At 42.2% G+C, this 23,847-nt stretch overlaps 1 protein-coding gene across 3 annotated transcripts in view; it reads left to right on the forward strand.

Moving 5' to 3' along the window:
• Positions 1-23,847, forward strand: part of SHTN1 (shootin 1) — a 172,347-nt gene that overhangs the window by 27,453 nt on the left and 121,047 nt on the right. For all 3 annotated transcript variants that reach the window (XM_060241557.1, XM_060241555.1, XM_060241558.1), the window contains exons 2-3: positions 6,731-6,783; positions 21,417-21,477. In XM_060241557.1, coding sequence (XP_060097540.1) covers positions 6,731-6,783; positions 21,417-21,477 — 114 coding nt within the window. The remainder of the gene's footprint in view (positions 1-6,730; positions 6,784-21,416; positions 21,478-23,847) is intronic.

A 23,847-nucleotide genomic window follows, 5' to 3' on the forward strand; every position in this document is an offset into this window, starting at 1 on the left:
AAATTTGAAATAAAAAGCATATATGTCAACTCTTATTCTAACTAACTTAAATTTAAAAGATAAATTATAATTTGTAATGTGCTTTCAGAAAAGATAAGGTCTGAGGGATTAGGTGGTTTTTATTGTGTGCCTTCTTTATATAGGCCTAATTATGTGAACCTCACATAACTGTATTAAAATCATCTAATTCATTTCCTCTCAAGGTGTGACATAGATATCTCTGAGCATTGACCGAAACATATTCAAGAAATACTTGTTTCAAAACTATCTTCTGCTTGTTTTGCTTACTCTAAGATTTAGTCTGGGCATTAAACCCTTTATATAAACTACCTGTGTTTTCAAAGATGGAACATTAAGAACATTGCTGTAATGGTAAAAAGCATGTACATTTGCAAATTTGAAAACTAAAGGCAATTCTCAGGTTTACTGTTTGAGAATCTATACCAAGGGTGGCCAAACTGTGGCTCTTTCATGCATGTTGTGCAGCTCTCAAAGTCACCATTACCCAGTTGACTGGTTTGGAGAAGGCATTTGTCTCTTTAAATCCCTTCCCCAAGCTAAGGCAGCTTAGAAAACACATTTAAAGTTGCTTTCTTTCCATTTCTTCCTCCCCCTCCCTCCCTCTATTTGCTTTTTCCCACATCTTTCTGTTCACCTTTCTCTCTCTCTCTCTTTCTCCCTCCCTTCCATTCTTTCTTTCTCTGCCTTCTCTCCCTCTCTCTCCCCCATCTATTTTCCCTCTTTCTCTTGTTTCCAATTGAGGTAGCTAGAGAATGCTTGCCAAAATAGATCACTTTCAAGAAAAAAATCAGGGAACAAATAGTTCTAGTTATCTAGTAGTTCAGTTTATTACTCTCAAAGATCAGTTAAAATTGAAATAAATAAGATGTGCCAGCAGCTCAAGGCTGCTTTTATTCTTGCCTGATGTTCTCTCTCTGTGTATTTATAGATATGCACAGTAAATTGCACAGTAAATTGAATCGGGGCATGGTCAGCATCTTGGGATGACCACGTTCATGTTTTACAGCTCTCAAACATCTTATATTTATTCTATGTGGCTCTTACATTAATCCAGTTTGGCCACCACTGAGCTATACCATTAACAATCAGAGACTGTGACAATTGTTTCTGAATTTTTTCAAGATTGTACAAGGAAGGTTTCACACATGCATTTAAATAATTTGATTTCTCTCCGTGATGGCTCACAGCTAAAGATGTGAACTAATCAATTACAACAAAAGATCAGATCCTACCATTGTGTCAGTGGAAGGAAAGTGTACAATGATATCTCTCCGGTTTCCTCCACCCTCCAGCAGATTGACTGACTGATGTTAATTTATTTATGTTAATTTCTAGTCCACCCTATCCCGAGTGGGCTCAGGGTGGCTCACAACAGACTTAAATAATAACAATAGGCAATACAATTAGAAGTAAATAAACAATTAAAACAATCAATCAATCAATCAAAACAATAAAATTACCCCATTTCAGGTGGAAGACAACTAATCAGGCCATAGTGCAAACAAAGCTGGAACCAATGATGTTCCAATAGGCCTAATAGACAATGGAATGCTGTGACAGGGAGGCCAGACTCGATGTACTATGAGTGTCTGCTGCCTCACTTGAAGGCCTGGCAGAACAGATCGGTTTTACAGGCCCTACGAAAAGATAGTAAATCAGGTAGGGCCCTAATCTACAATGGAAGCATGTTCCACCAGGCCGGAGCCAGGGCAGAAAAAGCCCCGGCTCTAGTCAAGGCAAGACAGATGTCCTTCCGGCTGTGGACAACCAACAGATGTTTGCACTTTCAGGAAAGCTTCCTTTTGAGAACTGGGATCCTCATGGACAAAGTGCCATATATGACACTGGGAGTCTTAGCTAGGAGAGATAATTGGGAATATCACCTTCTTCTGCTCTTGTGTGAACACAGAAAAAGTTTATGCATTTGCTGCTTTAACTTAAGCAAAAAAAAAAAGCATTATTGTCCCATTTCCTCTTCTTCACTGCAAACTCCAGTGTTACATAGCGTGTTGTTTTATTTTAAAGCCCTATATGGCTTGGGGTCAGCATACCTTAAGGATTGCCTTCTCCTATATGAACGTACCTGTTCACTCAAGTCATCAGAGGCCCTGCTTTGTGTGTCCCCACCATTTCAGGCAAGATGGATGGCAACCTGAGAAAGGGCCTTCTTCGATATAGTGTCAAACTGTGGAAGGTCCCAAAGAAATTTGTCTTCTTCCTCTGTCATTGTCTTCTGCCAGTAGGTGAAGACTTTTTTTTGTTTTCTTTGGCATATCCACAACAAAATTAGTGAGCCCCCCTTCTTGGTTTTGTTGTTTAAGTATGTTTATATATTTTATTGAATTATTTAAATATTCACCAATTTATGTTCACTGCTTTTGGGACTCTAGTTGGGCAGAAAGGTGAAATGTTTTAAATAAATAATCCATGAAGATCCTCAACTCTCAAGAGAAAGTTTTCAGAGCATGCAATGGGCTACTTGACTGGGTGAGGAGAGGGAGTATGTTACTTAAGCTCCTTCTACCTGCACAGAATCTAACCCATTGTGTGAGATGATATGGAAGTTCTAACAAGTCACCACTAACTATTGCAGTGATCCAGTACACTGATGGAAGGTTCGTTTGGATCAGGGACTCTCAAAGCAATTATGGGATAAATGTATCTGAGAAACAGTCTTTGAGTAAGTGCCAAGTTATAAATTTGGAGTAGAAAAGGAGCATACAGGATTTAAAAATAGGCATAACTTTTACAAACAGCTGCTGAATTTTTAGACATGATGGTATACATGATGGTATACTGGTATACTGACACAATTATTGCCATGACTAGATGAGGGTAGTCAATTTGTTACTCATGGACTTGGAGAGTATATGATTTAGTTTCTAATACAGCACCATTACTAAACAAAAATATATACTCAACATTAGGCTTCCCAAACCCCCCGCCCTGCCGGGGGACCCCTGGATTAGCAGCCTCCTCCCCCGCTCTCCAAAAATGTGGAAGCGGGTGGGGGTGGGGAAACGGCATGGTGTCTCTTTCCCTGCCTCGCAGGCTTTAGGCTTCTCCCTTCCTCCGGGTCACAAAGACCCACCCACCGCTGGCCTGCTATTTGCTCCAGTCCGGCCTCCCTTTGCAAGGTGCATGCTGGGACTCGTAGTCCTTGCGTCCTCTCCGGCTGCCACAGGAGTCTCCTCGGGAAGTCTGGCTGGCGGAGGGGGGGGGAGCTTCGCCCCCAGAGGACCATGTGTGTTTCTACCTACGGAGGCCTCAGTCACTGATTGAAAGGATTCTCATAGGGTATAATGGGAATTGATCTGGAGGTTTCAGGGGCTCTGGGGGGGCTGTTTTTTGAGGTAGATGCACCAAATTTTCAGTATAGTATCTAGTGACTCTCCCCAAAGTATCCCCCAAGTTTCAAAACGATTGGACCATGAGATCCAATTATATGAGCCCCAAAAGAAGGTGACCCTATCCTTCATTATTTCCAATGGAAGGAAGACATTTAAAAAGGTGTGTGGTCCCTTTAAATGTGATGGCCAGAACTCCCTTGGAGTTCAATTATGCTTGTCACACCCTTGTTCCTGGCTCCGCCTCTCCTGGCTCCACCCCCAAAGTCTCTTGGCCCCACCCCCAAAGTCCCCAGATATTTCTTGAATTGGACTTGGCAACCCTACTCAACATAAATAGTATAATAGTATAATAGTGAAGTCTGTTCCCCACCTGTGGATAACTAAATTTACAGATTAGGGCAAGACCAATGCTAAGGAGATTTTTTAATGCAAACCTCTCTAAGAGGGAGAAGACCAAAGTTTTACAAATTTTACAAAAATATATTGGGGGGTTTAAATTGGCCCACAAATTAAAAAAAAGAAAAAGCATTGTCTGTGTATGTGCAGACAATGCTTGAACTCATATAGGCAGTGTCCACCTCAAATAGCTGCTGTGGACCTGACTGCTGCAGTGGGAGAACCTCAGAGAAGCTATGTGCCTGGCTACCATGGCAGGGGACAAACTCTGGGCCTGGCTCTGATGGCAGAGGATGTTGGGAGCAGGCCCAGTCCTAGCTGCAGTAACAAAGGACATTGGGAGATGCTTCAGGCTCTGCCACCATGGAAGAGGACAAACTCTGGTCCTGGCTGCCAGGTGGAAGATGTTGGGAGCTACTCCAGTCCTAGCTGCTACAGCAGAGAACACTGGGAGCTTCTCTGGGCCAAGCTACTATGGCAGAAGATGCCAGGAGAGGCTACCAGGCACCACGTCTGCTGTTGTTCTCAAAGGTGGATGGTAGGCTTGCCAATCCCCAGGTCCCAGTGGGGGTTCTTCTGCTTTCCCAGACTCCTTCCCACCCCCAGTCAACTGGCTGGCAGGGGAAAGCCCCGCCCCCAGAGGATCATGTGCCTTTGCACCTCTGGAGGCTTCAGTCTTCGATTGAAAGGCTTCCTCTTGGGATGGTGTGTGTGTGTTGCTGTGAGGAAGTTGGCAGCAACTCATGAGTAGAGAGACCAGTCCCTCGCTTCAGAGTTGCCAGAAACGGGGTGGTGGTAGGGGGAGGGAGACATCTGCTGAGCACTTCATTATTCCCTATGTGGAGATAGATTCTCATAGGGTATAATGGGGAATTGATCTGGAGGTTTCGGGGGCTCTGGGGGAGCTGTTTTTTGAGGTAGAGGCACCAAATTTTCAGTATTGTATTTAGTGCCTCTCACCAAAGTACTCCCCAAGTTTCAAAACAATTGGACCAGGGGGTCCAATTCTATGAGCCCCAAAAGAAGGTGCCCCTATCCATTATTTCCTATGGAAGGAAGACATTTAAAAAGGTGTGCTGTCCCTTTAAATGTGATGGCCAGAACTCTCTCGGAGTTCAATTGTCACACCCTTGTTCCTGGCTCCACCCCCAAAGTCTCCTGGCTCCACCCCCAGTCTCCTGGCTCCACCCCCAAAGTCCCCAGATATTTCTTGAATTGGACTTGGCAACCCTAGTGGGTGGTGGGGTCTGGAGCTGCCATCAAGCTAGACAGTGTGGGGGGTGGTGGTTAATAAATGTCCCTGTCTGTGTGCCCTTTGAAGTTCAGGAATAAGTTCCTAGTGGAACAAAGTACATATTGTTCATTATTTGTCTGTTCATTTGTTAAAATAATTTATATTCTGCCTGCAAGCGCTGAATTGGGATCAAAGAGCAGGACACACTTTTAAAACAGTATAAAGAAATAGCAATATTGGGAAAAGAAAAAACAGCTGGTGAAAAAACAAAGGCGCTAACAATTCCAGTCAGTAACAACAGGAGTCTCTATACTACTTAAAAACACATTTTGCCAACATCATAAGCAATTTTCCAAAGTAGCCTAGGGCACCGGCCTTCTGGGGGCAGCAAATTGGATGCCCTCCATGTGACTCAGTGACATTATCAGTGCAGGGGGGCACCAGAAGTTAGCCTTGCCTAGAGTGCCAGACAGTCTAGGGCTGGCCGTGGTGGCAGGCAGAATAATAGGGCAGAGCAGAGGTTTTCCATTCATCTCCTGGAAAAGATAAGTGGCAGTACAATCAGGAACCCAAAAGCCATCCTTGGTAGTGCAATGACTGGTAGAAACAGTGCACAGGAAACCTCTTAGTGCAATCCTCTTTGGTGGTAATACCGATACAGTCTGCTATTCAATATGTCTTGTCAGTTATATTATTTGCTGACATGTCTCTCCTCTCCCTGTCCTAATCCCACGGCTTTCATCAAACTGGAACACGATCAATGAGGTACTCAGAATGCTAAGGACTAAAGAGCTTCTCAGATTGTTTCTAAATGTTGTTAATATTTTTTAATCCAGGTTTGTAATTCTGATAAAAGTAGGGTTTATTTTGTTCATGTTCTAAGTATTGATTATCCAACTGTTGTTCTTATTGCTGATTCATAAGACAGTTTTGTTAATACGAAAAATATATAGGTTTAATTTTCAAATCATAGCTCAGAGACTGTAGTTAACCTTTGATCAAAAAGCTACTTTAGATCTTTTGGCTCCATGCAGGTTTTATACATTAACTGCTCTGGCTTCTCCCACAGAATACTAGTGGAAGCTGTAGTTTTGTTGGGGTTCAAAAAGACCACACTTAAAGATCTCCCCCTCTTCCCAGGCCCCCAGTTCCTTCATTTCTAGGATAGAGGGAAGGAGTGTTGAATGGACTTTTTTGTAGTAAGGTTATGCTCCTTGTTATGAATGCTAGAAGAATAAAGGATGTTTAAGTTCTAAAGACCTTTCCCCTCCCCCAAATGATATTTGTCTTCCTTCTTATTGAGTATCTTTTTTATTATCTATTCATTTGCATTTTCATCAGCTGCTTGTACAGTTCATTTCCTTTCGAAGGAAATTCTACTGAATTACTTCTACTGGGATTATTTTTAGCATCTATTTTTTTAATCTTTTAAATTACTTAAAATATATTTGACATTCTTTTAAACACATTGACATTCTGTATAAATGCTAAATATTAATATTACAGCAAACGTGTCATGAATATCAAATTGGGCAGGAAAGTCAGGTTAACTTCAGATACGGTTTGTTAGGTCTCACTGATGTGTTACCAATTGACTTCTATGATGATAATTATAGCTGACATAACAATTTGCAGATGATCCTGTGGGTGTAAAATTTACAAAGTGTGAAAATTAATAGGATTTTTTTTGCAAAGGACATTACTAAGTTAATTTTTAATTCTTTTGTAGTGATTGGTGAATATGAAGATTTAAGAACAGAAAATAAGAAAACAAAACAAGAGGTTGGTATTCCTTTTTTCACATATCCTATAAGATATATAGCCTGTAGTTTTTACATACCCTGTTGCAGTTGGTACAGTATTATTTTATACAATTCTGCCACTGGGTTTTCTCCATGTAAAAATATTTTTCAGCAGCTTTCATGAGAGCAGTGATGATGACTGTGGAAATTACTGAAGTGTGTCTCTGAACATAGCCTTTGTTTCCTACAAGGAGCTCAAGTTTGCAAACAAGGTTCTCCCTTCTGTAAGCCAAAATGCCCTCGAAATGAGGTTGGGGAATTGTCAGGTGGGCACCTGGCTTAGTCAGGATCTTTTACCTGTGCATACAGGATTCCTTGTCCAGAAATTAATGCTTAAAATATTAGGGACTCTAATTAATTAAAACAATTAAAATTTATTAAGAAAAATATAGGCTTCCATACAAGATAAAATACTCATAAAATCATACATACAGTCCTAAGAAAAATAGATAGAGAGATAGGGGAACACAAGGGTAGATGAACAGGGTGATATTTACCGATCGTAGTCTTCAAGGAAGGCTCCAATGGCGATGAGCGAGGAAGTAGGGGTCCTGAAACTCGGCCTTAGAATCGGTGATGGATCTAGGCAGCGGAAATTGGGATACTGCTAGACGCACACATATGGGTAGCTAGTCCACAGGTTATAAGGACTCTCTTGAGCCCTTAGGGTAGGGGAGGTACAAGGGAGGAGGAAGGTGGTCAACTGATGCATGACCTCCTCAAAAGGGGAAGTTTCGCAGTGACCATAAGGGCTGGACTAATACGATAGCCAATAGAAAGTTCATTGGTGGCACCTAATTGGGTGCCCATTGCTGACCAATGGACTTGCTTGGATCCTGGATACCAGAGTGAACTTTCAGGTTGAAATGGACCAGGGGGAGGCTCCAAAATGACAATTGGGGAGAAGAATAGGAAAGGTAGATTGCTTGCAGGCACAGGTGACATTTGGCGAGTATGTGAGCCGTCCGCTTCGCTGGAATGGAGTCAGGCCTGGTAGGAAGATGGCTGCCTGTGGTGTTAGACCTCCACGGTGGATTCCCTGGTCAGTGCTTCAAAACCGTTCGCCTGGACAGCTCCTGGTGGCGCAGTCTGCTCTGTTCCATGGCCAGGATGGACAGTTAATGAGAAGTATATGCAAATAGCGGCAACAGCAGGACAATCAAACTAAGCAAAACAGCAGCAAAATAGCTTGCTTAATCTTATTACTGCAGTCACAGTGGGAAAGGGATGTTCTTTTCAGCAGAGTGGAGACCCTACCTTTTGAGAACAATTCCAGAAAAATAGCCATATTACTCAGCAGTAGTAAAAAATAAACAGGAGTGTTGTGATACTTTAAAGAGCTTAACTGGTGGATCTTAATGTCAACATGACATAAATCGCTAAGCAAAAAGATCACTCTCAGTTAAACCTGCCATTTGTAGTGCACTCATTTCCAGAATAAGAATGTATACTAGTGAGTTGCTTTAACAATTAAAAGATATCGGTTTGTTATGAAATAAAACTTTTATGTTCCTTGATATAAAAAGTGATGCAGCCCACATGCATTTTCTACTGTGCAATTCTATTTGCTTTGAAATCAGGGAGGAACTTGCAACATTAATAGATTCCTGTTTGGTTTAGCATTATTGCATGTGAAAACAAAAGTAAGATCAGTTATTTAAACACATAGATGACTTGGGGTCCCATATTTGAATAGGTCTCTCCTGGTATGTACCTGTGCATCATCTCCTATACTCTTGGAGCTTTCTTCACATAATTTTCAGGGTGCCATAGGTCTGATTTGCCACAGTTCAAATGTTGCTACTTTGATTGTAGTACTTGCTCTTTTGAGCAGCTCCCCCCATTAGCTGGGATGGTTCCCATAAAGGCATTTTCAGAGGCATTGTAAAGCTTTTCTGCTTCAAATGGCATTTGATGGAGGCTAATGTCTCTCTTTCTGCTGCTGGTAGAGTTTGGAGGGTCTTGTGTATTGGATTGTGTATGTATGTGAGTGTTTAATTTTTTGTGACTTTCAAAAATTATTTTGAACAGTGGTTGTGCCACGCTATTTTGTATGCCACCATGAATGGTACAGAGGTGGGACTGTAATAAATAAAAGGAAGACACAGGCCACAGTCTTCAAAGTGTGAAATGTTCTAGATGGTGGGCCAAGGGCAGAGCACTTTCCAGTAGCAAAAAGAATTATTACTGTGCAAAACTGTTTTTGTGTGAGAGAAATTGTTTAGCCATAGTTTGGTTGATGGTCATAAATATTTCTTACTTGCCACAACAATTATTATAATATGTGATCCAGTATGCTTACTTTAGAAATAAAATATTTTCCCCATGATTCCCCCCCTTTTGCCTAAACAATCAGGCTTTAGTTCTATTTTGTGGGTGCAGGAGGTAGGGTTGCCAACCTCCAGGTCCCAGCAGAGGTTCCCCAGCTTTGGTGGGGGAACTCCAATCCACTGTCAACTAGCTAGCTGCTATGGGAAACCCCACCCCCAAACAGGGACATTGTCATGCAACATCCTTGGTGCGATGACATCACTCTGAAGAGACGTCATTGTGACGTGAATGTTGCATGATGACACTCTGGTTTTGGGGCAAACTGTCATTTTGTAGCAAAAACACCACAGTATTTGCTCAAAACCTAGAGCATTGGATGTGATGGTGCGATGATGTCACTTCTGGATGATGTTGTTGCCCCAGGTGCACTTTGAGTGCAACTGAAGACTCCCAGAGCGGCTCCAGGATCCCTTTACCAGCAGCCAGGTAGGATCTGGCAATCCTCGTTGTTTTAACCAGTTTGAGATTAATGTTCAATGTTAATCCAAGTCACTTTAAATTAGTTATATTTAATATGACTGAAATGTGATGTCCTTTCCCACCCTACTGCTAATGGAATGTTGAAATTGTAAATATATAATCTGATGTTATCCATGTTAATCTGATGTTATCCATGTTATCCATGTTACCTAGACCCTTGCCAGTCCAGCTTTCGCCCGGGCTATGGGACGGAGACAGTACTGGTCGCCCTGGTAGACGATCTCCAACGGCATCTGGATCGGGGCGGTGTGGCGGTGCTGATGTTGTTAGACCTGTCGGCCGCGTTCGACACGGTCGACCATCGGCTACTGACCCGCCGCCTCGCCGATATAGGGGTGAGGGGGTCTGCCTTACAATGGCTCTCCTCCTTCCTCGAGGATCGGGGACAAAGGGTGGCAATTGGTGGCGAGCGGTCCCGGAGGCGCACACTGGACTGTGGAGTGCCTCAGGGGGCAGTTCTCTCACCAATATTATTCAATATCTACATGCGCCCTCTTGCCCAGATTGCCAGGAGATACGGACTTGGGTGCCATCAATATGCAGATGACACCCAACTCTATCTGCTAATGGACGGCCGGCCTGACTGCGTCCCTGAGAATCTAGACCGGGCCCTGCAGGATATGGCAATGTGGTTGAGGAGGAGCGGGCTGAAATTGAACCCAGCGAAGACAGAAGTCCTTTGTCTGGGTCGGGGCGCCCGGGAAGGGGAAACACCTCTTCCGGTCTTCGACGGGGCGCCGCTGAAAGCGGCGCACCGGGTTAGGAGTCTGGGAGTTTTACTGGAGCCTTCATTATCAATGGAGGCCCAGATTGCAGCCACTGCCAAGTCAGCCTTCTTCCACCTGAGGCGGGCAAGGCAGTTGGCTCCCTTCCTAGAGCGCCAAGATCTGGCAACGGTACTTCACGCAACGGTCACCTCGAGACTGGATTACTGTAATGCCCTCTACATGGGGCTGCCTCTGTACCGAACCCGGAAGCTGCAGCTGGTGCAGAACGCAGCGGCCAGGCTACTGTTGGGGCTCCCTAAATGGGAGCACATACAGCCTGGGCTGCGCGAGCTGCACTGGCTGCCAGTTATATACCGGGTTCGTTACAAAGTGCTGGTCATTACCTTTAAAGCCCTATATGGTCGAGGACCTGTCTACCTTAGGGACCGTCTCTCCCTATATGAACCCCAGAGAGCACTGAGGTCAGCTGGAAAAAACTTGCTGACTATCCCCGGACCAAGAGAGGTGAAGTTGCAATGCACCCGCAATCGGGCCTTCTCCTCTGTGGCCCCGAGCTTATGGAACCAACTTCCAGAGGAAATGCGGGCCCTGCGGGATCTTGAACAATTCCGCAGGGCCTGCAAGACTTTCCTCTTCCGACTGGCTTTCGATGATGTAGAAAATTAAGTACTAATGATACCGCCATCATAATAAAGAACAAATAGCAATAGCATTAGCACTTTTATAACTGTAATTAATTTTAAATCTATTAGAATTTTAATGTTGAATGTAACCTTGTTTTTATACAATGGAATGTTACTGTTACTGTTAGCCGCCCTGAGCCTGCCCCGGCGGGGAGGGCGGGATATAAATAAAATTATCTAATCTAATCTAATCTAATCTATCTACTTATCAGTCCTCACTGAGAAGGTATTTGGTGATTTGTTCATATTAGGCTTCCCAATCCACAGGTCTGAGCAGGGGATCCCCCGTTTTTACAGGCTTCTCCCTGCCTCCAGCCAACTGGCCGGTGGGGGAAGCCTCCCCCCCCCCCCCCCGCAGCCACATGTAGTTTTAGAGCTCCTGCAGGTTCATTTTTAAAATATGTGCCTTTAAAGCTGAGCAGGAAGCAGGAAACAGGAAGGGCTTCAGAGAACGGCCCCTCCCTTTGTTTTGCTTTCGTTTTCAGATCAAGTAAAGTTCTGCAGGAACAAGACCCAGTAAGTATTTGTGTGTGAGAGAGAGGGAGGTGGCAGGGGATTCCCTGGTTTGGAGGCCCTCCCCCTGCTTTAGAAAGTGTGTGGGGGGGAGGGAAATGTCTACTGGGCACTCTATTATTCCCTATGGAGAACGATTCCCATAGGAAATAATGGGGAATTGATCCGTGGGTATTGGGGGCTCTGGGGGGGGATATATTTTGAGGTAGAGGCACCAAACCTTTAGTATATCATCTAGTGCCTCTCCCCAAAATACCTACCAAGTTTCAAAATGATTGGACCATGGGGTCCAATTCTATGAGCCCCAAAAGATGGTGCCCCTATCCTTCATTATTTCCTATGGAAGAAAGGCATTTAAAAAGGTGTGCTGTCCCTTTAAATGTGATGGCCAGAACTCCCTTGGAGTTCAGTTATGCTTGTCACACCCTTGTTCCTGGCTCCACCCCCAATGTCTCCTGGCTCCAGCCCCAAAGTCTCCTGGCTCTGCCCCCAAAGTCCCCAGATATTTCTTGAATTGGACTTGGCAACCCTAGTTCATATTGTTATGCTATCTATTCTCCATTAACAGGGGACATTCATAAGGAGAAAATAGGTCTTTTGCAAACTGTGTGGTCGCGTGCTGGTATTCCCATGTGCACTATTCAGGGTTAAGATAAAACATAATAAATTGAGTTTTCATCTAAGAGGCACATTGTATTGTTGCTTATAGTTTGAAATTACTGTGTAAATAGTGAAGTTCTGGTGCTACTAGCCATTCCCATAGTTTGTTTGACCAGATAAGCTTCTTATCAGAACTAAATAGTGCCAGGATCAGCTATAATTACAGAGGAAATAGTAGAAGTTTCTCCTCTTACCTTTATAAGCAGTCCAAGAGAAAAAGTACAAATATTCTCTAAGTCTGGGGCGGGGAGGGGGACAGCTTCTCCGTCCTATTGGCTTTCCTTGAAGCTTCAGTAGTGGAGGTGGTAAGCTGCTTTCCTGAAAGAAACTTCTACTGCTAGTAGCAAAATCTGTTCACGCACTAGGACTGTTTCGCTACTCACCCCAGAGAATGCTAAATGGCATATTATATTTAAATAGCAAATGATTTAAATATTTAAATAGCAAGTTATATAAATATTTAAACAGCAAATTATATATAAAAAGCAAATTACGTTGTATAACTTAAGTATTTCCAGAGGGGTAGCTATTTTAGTCTTCTATAGAAAATCTGAAAAGGAATCCAATACCACTTTAAAGACTATCAGACTTGTTATAGTGTGAGCTTTCATAGTTTAGGCCTGTTTAATCAGATGCCCTGTTGGTACAAAGGGGGAATATGATAAACAGTGCAGTGAAATGATGAACATGAAGTATAAATGGTACTGTTTGTAACTTCCTTGTGCAAAAGTCAAAAGAACAAGGTAAGTACATTGAACCTTTCATAATATGGGGACTCTCATCTCCTGCTTTTCCCCCTGGTCTGGGCGTCTAATCTCTGTTTGCACAATGAAAAGTTATTGTTCAGCGATGTCAGTAGGTGAGGCACAGTGGCTGGCACTTCCTCTTCACTTAACTGAAGTTTTCCTGTGTTGGATGTTTGAGGCTGTGCCCTGTTCCTTTCTGTACAGTGCATAATTACCCTCAGTCTTTGTGTGGTATACCCTGCTGCTTCTTGTTAAATGACAGATAATATGGAGAGTGTAGGAGAAGCTTTGTAACTGTAGGTGTCTCATTGCTTGTGGGGGGGCGGGGTGGATGAAAATGTGCAGAAGTCTTGCTTGGTTTTCCTTCATTGTGAACCTATCTCTTCTGCTTACCTGTGTAGAGTTCCTTGTTCTTGCAGCCTCTCAACTGCAGGAATGGAGTTGAGATTTTTGATGGGTGTTTATAATAATCCTGAGCAAATTTGAACAGTATCTTCTGAACAGATATTCTAAACATATTCTGCCATGGGACTGCAGCCATAAAGTTCTTAAAGTTTCTAAGACTAGTGTTGTTCATTTATTCTTTGCTTTACTTGTTCTCATTATATGCTTAATGTTTGTGTTGAGAATTCCAACAGAAGGTTCTCATTTCTGTGCCCCAAGTTCTCTAGACATGTGACTTAGCCCTTTTCATGTATCCTGATAATTGTACTTAGTGTTCCTTGTTGGAGTACAGGTACTTCTCCTGTTGTGCTGTGATACTCTCTAGTCAGAAACCCATTCTCTAGAGAAGCTGTTGAGAAGTAGCTGTATGGGCTTTCTGTTAATTCCAACCAGCAAGAATGTTTATTGAACAAGAGCAGAACTGAACACAAACAGGCAACACCACTCCTTATATCCATTTAGGCTGAGTTAAACACACCCCTTATGTGGGTGGCAATCCACCCTATTGGTGTCTCCAGGATCCTGATGTACAATGAAGTATGCTTCAAGGTCAACTAACAGACATAACAAACCAGCAGTCAAAACAACCAATACATAACACCAGGGCAGTTTTGATTTCACTGACTCTTCTACTACTAGAGTTGCCAGGTACTACTCAGGAAATATCTGACTTCAGGGAGAAGCCAGGAGACTCTGGGAGGTGGAGTTAGGAGCAAGGGTGTGACAAGCATGATTGAACTCTGAAGGGCATTCTGGCCATCACATTTAAAGGGACCATACTCCTTTTAAATACCTTCCTTTCATTGGAAATAATTGAGGATATAGGTGCCTTCTTTTGGGGCTCATAGAATTAGACCCCCGGTCCAATACTTTTGAAAATTGGAGGGCGGGGTTCGAGGATAGGCACCAGATGCTATGCTGAAAATTTGGTGCATCTAACTCAAAAAACAGCCTCTCCAGAGCCCCAGATACCTACAGATTATTATTAATTTAATTAATTAATTTTAAACTTAATCAGAATTTTAATGTTTAAATGTAATTTGTTTTCTTTGCCTTTCTTTGTATAGTTGGAATTTAAATGATGCTGTTAGCCGCCCTGAGCCTGCTCCGGCGGGGAGGGCAGGATACAAATAAAATTATCTATCTATCTATCTATCTATCTATCTATCTATCTATCTATCTATCTATCTATCTATCTATCTATCTATCATCTATCTATCAGATTGATTCTCCATTATACCTATGAAGACCATAGGGAATAATAGAGTGCCCATGGGACAATCCCACTCCCGCTTTCTGATAACCCTGAAGCGGGATGAGGGTTTTTTAAACAAGGGGATCACCTACTCCCAACTGGGGATTGGCAACCCTGTTTGCTACAATATCATTAGTATGTAAGTCCTGATCCTGCCCTCCCTTAATCTTTGTGTTTGTGATGTTTGTGTTCTGCTGGGCAGTCCTATTTAACAAATACTGCAGTGCTGGTATGGATTCAGTTGGAGAGCTTATGTTTGGGCTCTACCAGCTCACAGAGTTGAGGAATAATCTCATATCTGTCCAGGAGATACCGTTCAAGTTTGCTCAGGATCACTCATTATTTTTGGTAGAAAATGATTGCTGATTGGTCAAAGTTTAAACGTCTAGTAATGCCTTGGAAGACTAGGCATCAATTTACAAATAATAATAAGGTAATAGACAAAGAGTCTTATGTTATGGAATGCTGTTCATGCACAGATCTTAGGTTAGAAGTAACAGTTATGCCAGTTCACAAGAAGGTTGCATGAAATGCCCCCCAAAGTGCACAAATATTTATAAAGGTATTTAGTATTAATCTTGGTAGAAGCTATAGTGTGCATATTAAGGAGTGCTTAGTACTGATTATTATAGCAAAGCTACTTTTGTAGATCATTATGGCAGTTGATGAAAAGACAATTTGATACGATGCCTTACTTAAAAAGGTCTGTATGTATATAAAATGCTTCAGTACAATCTAGTTTTGCACTGTAAATATCCTTTATTACATGCTTTTTCACATGAAGCACTTTAATGTCCTGCGTCCACTGTCTCAAAATAGAGAGAGAAAGAGCCCAATTTGTAGTACAGTCAATATCAGATTTAAAGTGATTGGACTGTGATGCACTTAAGTGGCACAAAATTGCTTTGAAATCAGTGGCTCTCATTTCCATGTTTTAGAACCCGTGTGCTAATTCCAACACAAGTACTAATAAGCTGGTTGCAGTGAATATTGATATTTTATATTATAAATTTGTTGAAGGCCAAGGTGAGCTGTAACTTTGGGGGTAGTGTACATACACATTTTTTCTATTTCATATTACAAAAAAAGCAATTAAATTGGTTAGGGACGGGTAGTGTTCCCCTTCTTTTTTTGAATCCGTACGAAGGAAATGCAGCCCTTGTCATAGCCCTAACCTCAACTCATCAACCTCAAATAGATTGTCTTCTTCCTAGGTTGCTGTGGTGTGGTAGTTGAAGTGCTGAAGTTGGATCTGGATCAAATCTCTCGGTCAGCTATGGAAACTTGCCAAGTGACCTTTAGCCTATCATAATCTCTTTTCTTAACCTGCTCTCGCAAGATTGTTCTTGAAGAACAAAGTCTGAGTCCAGTGGCACCTTTAAGACCAACAAAGTCTCATTCTGGGTATAAGCTTTTGTGTGCATGCACATTTCTTCAGATTGTTGTTGTGAAGATTAAGTGGAAGAGGAGGGAATGATGTTGAAAGCAGCTTTGGGTCCACATTAGGGAGAAAAGTGGGATTTAAAATTTAAAAAAGGTTTTGAATGAGATGTTTCTTAGCTTCAACCAGAGGTGTAGCTAGACAATTTTGGAAGACAGGGCATTGGAAAAACCTGTGGGAGCCGGCGGGGGTGGGGTGGGGTGTGGGAACAGAGGGAGAGAGAGAGAGTTGGAAGCTGCCAACAGAATGGCTACCCCACCCACAGCCCTCATGAATCTACTGGCTTCCTCGTCTACATGAGTCAGGGAGAGAGCGTAGTTTCTGACTCTCTCTTTTGCATTTTATTTTATTTTGCATTTTAAAGACCTATTTATTTCCTGCCCAGAAAAAAAGAAAATGAGACTAAATTTTCCCTGACTGTGTCCGGGGTCATTTTGGGAACTCCACGTACATCTTTCATTTTTAACCTATTTTTTAAAATACAGGTAAAATATTTTTATTTCTTTGAATTTTTGTTTGTAGTGGCCAGCATTCCTCCATGGGGGCATTGCCCCCAAATGCTTCTACTCTCTTCTTGCTTCTTTACTCATATATCAGTAGACTCCCTGTTCTTCCCTCATTCTTTGACTCTTTTGTGTCTAAGCTTCCAGTATGTTTTGTCTCTCCTACCTTCTGGACTGTTCTATTCCATAGCCGGTGTGGTATAGTGGTTATAGCGTTACAGCAGGAAAGAGGAGATCTAGCTTTAAATCTCCACTCAGCCACAAACCTTGGGCTAGCCATTATATCTTATTCTAACCTATCAATGTTGCTGTGAAGGTAAAATATGAGAGAGGAGAGCCACTTAAGCTTTCCTGAACGCTTTGCTGTTTACTCCAGAGAGACTGATTTCTGTACTCTGGTGATCAATTGTAATTTTGGTTGCACTCTAGTACTGAAGCAAAATTCATTGACCTCAGTGGGCATCTTTTCTGGCATAAACATACTCTGGATTGACCAGGACTGCCAAGCCCCTGGTGAGGGTGCAGGATCCCCCCACCCCGATTTCATTGCCTGATGAGGTGCAGAGTAGCAAAAGGAGAAAAACTAAGAAAAATAAAAGCAGTCTCATGTACTTATCTGAAGTTTACAAGATGTGACAAGAGTAGCTCTAAGAATTGCTGGAGTTTTTACCAGGGGTGTCTCCTAGAGTTACCTTTGTAACTTCCTGTATCAACTTCTGGTAAATACATGAGGCAGTAGTTCTTTTTTTAAAAAAAAAAAATCTCCTATGTTGTTGTGCCCCCACCAACCCTAGCTAGTTACCAGGCACTGCCATGCAACCCTGGGACTGAAGAAGAAAAGCTGGTTTTTATCCCCAGCTTTTCTCTACCTTAAGGAGTCTCAAAGCACAATAAGCACTTTGTGAGGTAGGTTGGGCCGAGAGAATTCTGAGAAAACTGTGACTGACCCAAAGTCATCTAACATGCATCATGTGGAGGAGTGGGGAATCAAGCCCATTTCTCCAAATTGGAGTTAGGCTTCCCAATCCCCAGGTCCCAGCGGGGGATCCCCTGTTCTCACAGGCTTCTCCCCACCCCCAGCCAGCTGTCCGGCAGGGGAAGCCCCACGCCCCACAATCACCATGTAGTTTTAAAGCTCCTGCAGGTCCGTTTTTAAAATATGTGCCTTTAAAGCTGAGCAGGAAGCAGGAAACAGGAAGGGCTTCAGAGAACGGCCCCTCCCTTTGTTTTGCTTTTGTTTTCAGATCAAGTAAAGTTCTGCAGGAACAAGACCCAGTAAGTATTTGTGTGTGTGAGAGAGGGAGGTGGCAGGGGATTCCCTGGTTTGGAGGCCCTCCCCCCACTTTAGAAAGCGTGTGGTGGGGAGGGAAATGTCTACTGGGCACTCTATTATGCCCTATGGAAAATGATTCCCATAGGGAATAATGGGGAATTGATCTGTGGGTATTGGGGGCCCTGGGGGGGGCTATGTTTTGAGGTAGAGGCACCAAACCTTTAGTATAGCATCTAGTACCTCTCCCCAAAATACCCCCCAAGTTTCAAAACGATTGGACCAGGGGGCCCAATTCTATGAGCCCCAAAATATGGTGCCCCTATTCTTCATTATTTCCTATGGAAGAAAGGCATTTAAAAAGGTGTGCTGTCCCTTTAAATGTGATGGCCAGAACTCCCTTGGAGTTCAATTATGCTTGTCACACCCTTGTTCCTGGTTCCACCCCCCATGTCTCCTGGCTCCGCCCCCAAAGTCTCCTGGCTCCGCCACCAAAGTCCCCAGATATTTCTTGAATTGGACTTGGCAACCCTAATTAGAGTCCACCATTCTTAATGACTGCAACATTCTGACTCTCAGAGTTAAAGGTTGACAAAGTTAAGGCACTTGTCATTTTGTGTTGTATCTGTAAAAATTTAAATGTTACTGTCAGCTTCCCTAACTAATTGGACCTGTGAGGTTGGGGACAGGCCCCAGGTTTGTATGCTTCCTCCCTCATGCAGGGCAAATTCATCCTGCTGTTCCTTTGTTGGCCATGGTTCAGTCCTTTATAGTCACTGCTGCTAACTATAGTCAATTCTTTCCAGGATGCCTATTTTAATCAGCATATGAGGCCAAGGTTTGATATGGAATTGTAAACAATAGTTGGAGTGGATTTAACTATGGGTGGACTCAGTGCTGATATAACATTGAACCACAGTTAATATCAAAAAGAGGAAGGGGGAGGGAATTGCAGGTGAATGGGATGTATGAGCCTGGCACCATCCCCTAGTCTGTTAACCATGGTGGCAGGCTCTAAGAATGAAATTGATTTGTTTTTTTCTAATCTAGGTGTTATAAACTTTTTTTTTGCTTGTTATCAATTTTTATGATAAGATTGACTGTTAATTAGAGCCATTAATTTGTATTGAAGGTGGGAAAAAGCTGTGAAGAGTGTACTTCATTCTTAAAAAAAAAATGTTTACTTGATGGGAACATATTATTGATTTCTTTTGTTTATTTAATGGGAACATATTATTGATTTCCAGCATTCATACCTGTGAGGCTGACATGAATCTGCAGGATATTTTCTGGCATGTTTTGTACGTGGGAGGGAGACAGAAACAATATAGTTTAGGAGATTGGGCTGCTGGCAGTTCTAGCTTTGATGTCCTTGACCATTCATTTTCTGTAGACAACATCTGGGTTTGACAAAAACATGGTAGGGAACTCCTTTGTCATTCATTTCTTTGAATTAAACATTTTAACTCAAGATACAGTATGCAATTTAATTATTCTTTCATTTGGTTGAAAACATAGTTGTGTTTTTGCATGAAAGCTGTCTCATGGTTAACACTGCCTTGAAATGCTTCAGTCTTGTTTGCACATGCAAGCAGTCAGTCAAACACTGAAAAAGTGGATAAGAGCTTCTGGAGTAGTCTTTGATTCTTAACTGGGTTTATCACTGGGTAAAACAGAAATGACTTGTAAACAATAGCTGAGTGACTGTATGCAGAGGTGGGCCTGTAATACAGAGCTCCCTATAACTATGAATTCCAGTGAGGTGCTGAGTTAGTCTGCAGCATTAAAACAAAAAGGAGTCTTCCGACACCTAACAGATTTATTATAGCATAAATGCTTATGAACTAGAACCCACTTTATCAAATGTGGAAAGTGTATTCTGAGAAAAGAAAGTATTGGAACATCCAGGAATTTGCCTGTAAATATGCCATGTCATCTGGTTTTGAAGAAGTCCTGAGTAGGGATGGTCACAAACTGAATTGTGAACTGAAATTCATCATGAACTGTGCTGGGTTTATGGTTTGAGAACCTTAGTTTGTGCTATTCCATGGTTTGTGTCGGCAGACACAGTGGCACCAGTGGCAGGGTTTTTGCAAGCCAACCTGCATTATGAACCTCAGACTGCTTCATTTAACAGAAAAGTTCATGGAGTTTTGTGGTTTGTGAGACCCCATGAACCTTCATGAACCTCCACTTTCTTGGTTCATGCCCATCTGTAGTGTCTCTGATAGTGTAAAGGCCAGTAGCTGTTTGAGCTTATGTCATCAGAGTCATGGCCAGTGTTAAAAAAATGGGAAAACTACAGCTATCTAATTTTGCCTCTGTAGTTCATTCAGTGATCTCAAACAGAGATCGAAAGCAGCTATGGCCAGAAATATTATACCATGTATGTCTCTTTAGCTGGGCCTTAGTAGTCATAACCTCTTTGCATGAATACTGATGTTGCAGCTGGAGACACAGATTGGTTTACAATACATATTTCCAAAATGACACCTGGTATTCCAAATTCAGAGTGTCCTGACCCCTATATGAAACTGCAGTTAGTCTTGGAGAGACAGTGCACATACTTAATGGCAGTTTCAAGTTAACAGAGCCCTCAATTGTGGCCTAGTTTGGGTGAGTAAAAGTGGTTGACAGAAATTACAAGATGACATTTTCAAGTTATTTGGAATTAAACCTGAGGAACTAGCTATAGCCTATAGGAATAATTTGTGAACCCATATCATGAGGTTTGCTCATAACTATAAAAGTTTGGGCTAACAATGCAAGAAGTTTTAAGACAGGGTTGTGTCTGAAAACAAGCATTTCATAGCTTCTTTCTTCTAGTCTTTTTGTAAATGAATGAATAATATTTTTCCTGAATATTAATAAATATAAATGACTTATTTATATAATATTTTAGCCTTACGCAACCTGGGACCAACACACCTGCAGGACCATCTCCTTCCATATATGCCCAGGAGGTCATTATGTTCAGCATCCCAACATCTGTTGGCCATCCCCAGCCCAAGAGATGCCCACCTTGCCTCAACTAGGGCCAGGTCTTTTTCAGTCCTGGTACCGACCTGGTGGAATCAGCTCCGTACAGAGATCCGGGCCCTACCTGGCCTATTAGCCTTCTGTAGGGCCTGCAAAACGGAGCTGTAGTTTTCAGCCCAAAACTGATTAACGCTATACTATTAAAACTTGAGTATAATAACTACCCAAATTAAAAGAGCAAAATATGGATCAGTTGTGGAATGAACTTGGGCAGGTTTTCCATATTAGCCATAAAGGCAGTGATTGGGAAATAATTTCATATTTTTGCAAGCCATTTCATCCTGCTGTGAGCTGTGTTCAGAGTGTATGGCCTTTCATAGGTATTTTGCTGCTGTGACTTAGGTATGTCTTGCACTTGAACTTTAAAAATGTATGACTAGGCTGAATTATCTATTGCTGGCTTCATATTTAAGTTAATTTGCTCTTGTAGCAGTATCAGAATTCCCAATTGATGCTCTACTAATTAGATTATATGAAAACATCCATGATTTTTCATAGAATGTGTTGAATCTCTTTTCAGTGTGACAAAATCAAACAGGAGAGAGATGAAGCAGTCAAAAAACTGGAAGAGTTCCAAAAAAGTAAGTAGCCTTTTAAAAAGAAATACAGACTATATGCTGGCATATCAAATGAGCAAAAATCAATTAAACTTTTTAGAGGATAAATAATAACAGTTTTAAGGACTGCACTTAGCTTTGGGTCATCTGTGCAAATTTGTATAATGACTCTGGAGTTTTACCCACATGAATGAAAGGTAGATTTGGGGTGTCAGACATGAGTTTACAGATCCCTTCAGTAGGGATGATTGCTGTTTCTCCTCTCAAGACCACCCCTGCCTGATTTTCTCTCTTTGCATTCCAGGAATATTGAGAACTTGGAGGAAGAATAATATGGTCTTTGAAAGACCAACAATAGAAAAGAGCTTGGGGGCGAATCAGAGTAGGCCTCTCTCTTTCATTTAAGGGCCAGTTACATAAATCTGTAGCTTTCTGATTAGATCCCAGTGTTTTAGCTGCAAGAAGCTATTGGTCTTCAACCAGGTTGCTTTAAGTTCCGGGGTGGGGGGAAGTGACAGGCACCTGTTGTGCTGTTTGTTTGTTTTTTGTGAATAAACAATTTTTATTAGTAACATATGGTAGCAAAACTATATCTACATCTTATAAAGACTTAAAAAAGAAAAATTCTTCTAACCCATATCTTACTTTTCCCCCACCCCTCCCCCCGTTACTTGACCCCCGTAACAAGGTTAAGCGTAATTGATTACATCCTGGTTTCAGGGAACCTAGTGCCATGTGTTGACTCATTCAAGGTGGACACCTACTGTGGCAGTGATCACATTCCTCTTACCTTGAATATTGTAATCCCCAGTCTTTACCCCCGCATTGAGGATCGTTTCCTGAGGAATAACGAATTTGGGGGGCAACATGTTAGGATTAAATGGGACGACCAAAAGAAGAAATATATGCAGGAGTTTCTTGAGCAAGAGCACATATCTAAATTAGCAAATGACATCAGGCTTTTGGAGGAGGGGGGAGAGATCATCAAATTATATGAGGATCTCATTCGGCATCTCCAATCCCCATTAGAAAAGCAAATATCTAGTTCAGTAAGGAGGGGAGGGAAGAACAACGGTTGGTTTGATAAGGAATGCTTGATGGCAAAGAAGGAGCTTAGTAAAATCTATTTGAAATATAGGGCGGATCCAGAGGCAGTTAACAGAGAACAATTAAAACAACAGAAATCTAGATACTTGACCCCCGCCAGTGTTATTTACTTTAAAAAAACAAATATTAAAGGTAAATTTAACTATTAAAATTATACTTTTGTTTTTTAAAAAATAAAAAAATAAAAATAATTATCAAAAATTGTCCAATGTCCTTTTATTTTCCACTCTTTTTCTACGTATCTTCTGAACTTCTTCCAGTCCAATTTAAAAAGCTCCAAATCATAGTCTCTTAATTTTCTTGTTAATTTGTCCATTTCACTCCATGACATAACTTTTATAATCCAGTCCCATTTCTCTGGTATTTTTTCTTGCTTCCACAGCTGCGCATACAATGTCCTAGCAGCTGAGAGCAAGTACCATATCAAAGTTCTATCTTCTTTTGGAAATTTTTCCATTTGTAATCCCAGCAGAAAAATTCATATCCCAAAATCTTAGAAATCTCTTGCTGAATCATTTGCCAAAACATTTTAGCTCTTCCACAAGTCCACCATATATGGTAGAAAGAACCTTCATGTTTTTTATTTATTTATTTATTTAGTGGACTTATATCCCGCCCTTCTCACCAAAGTGTCTCTGGGCGGCTCACAGCATAATAATTCATACAATTCGATTTAAAACATTTACAAATACAATTAAAACCATAATTAATAAAACAAGATAAGATAAAACCAGCGGTCTATAGAAGCATTTTGTTCCATCCGGAGATGTTCTCATTATCAGTTAGGTGTTGTAGGCCTGCCGGAAGAGGGCTGTCTTACAGGCCCTGCGGAACTGCCCTAGGTCCCGCAGGGCCCGCACCTCCTCCGGCAGCTGGTTCCACCAATAAGGTGCCGCTATTGAGAAGGCCCGATCCCTAGTGGATTTTAGGCGGGCCTCCTTTGGCCCAGGGACTACCAGCAGGTTTTGTGAACCCGAGCGTAGTACTCTCTGGGGAACGTGTGGGGAGAGACGGTCCCTAAGGTAGACAGGTCCTAGGCCATATAGGGCTTTAAAGGTAATGACCAACACCTTGTACTGGACTCGGAATATTACTGGCAGCCAGTGCAGATCCCGGAGCCCCGGCCGAATGTGCTCCCATCTTGGGAGCCCTAGTAGCAGCCGGGCAGCAACGTTCTGCACTAACTGCAGTTTCCGGGTCCGGCACAAGGGTAGCCCCATGTAGAGGGCATTACAGTAGTCCAACCTCGAGGTGACCGTAGCATGAATCACTGTTGCTAGGTCGTCG

The sequence above is a fragment of the Heteronotia binoei genome, chromosome 6 (genome assembly GCF_032191835.1).
Source record: "Heteronotia binoei isolate CCM8104 ecotype False Entrance Well chromosome 6, APGP_CSIRO_Hbin_v1, whole genome shotgun sequence".
NCBI classification, from domain to species: Eukaryota; Metazoa; Chordata; class Lepidosauria; order Squamata; family Gekkonidae; genus Heteronotia; species Heteronotia binoei.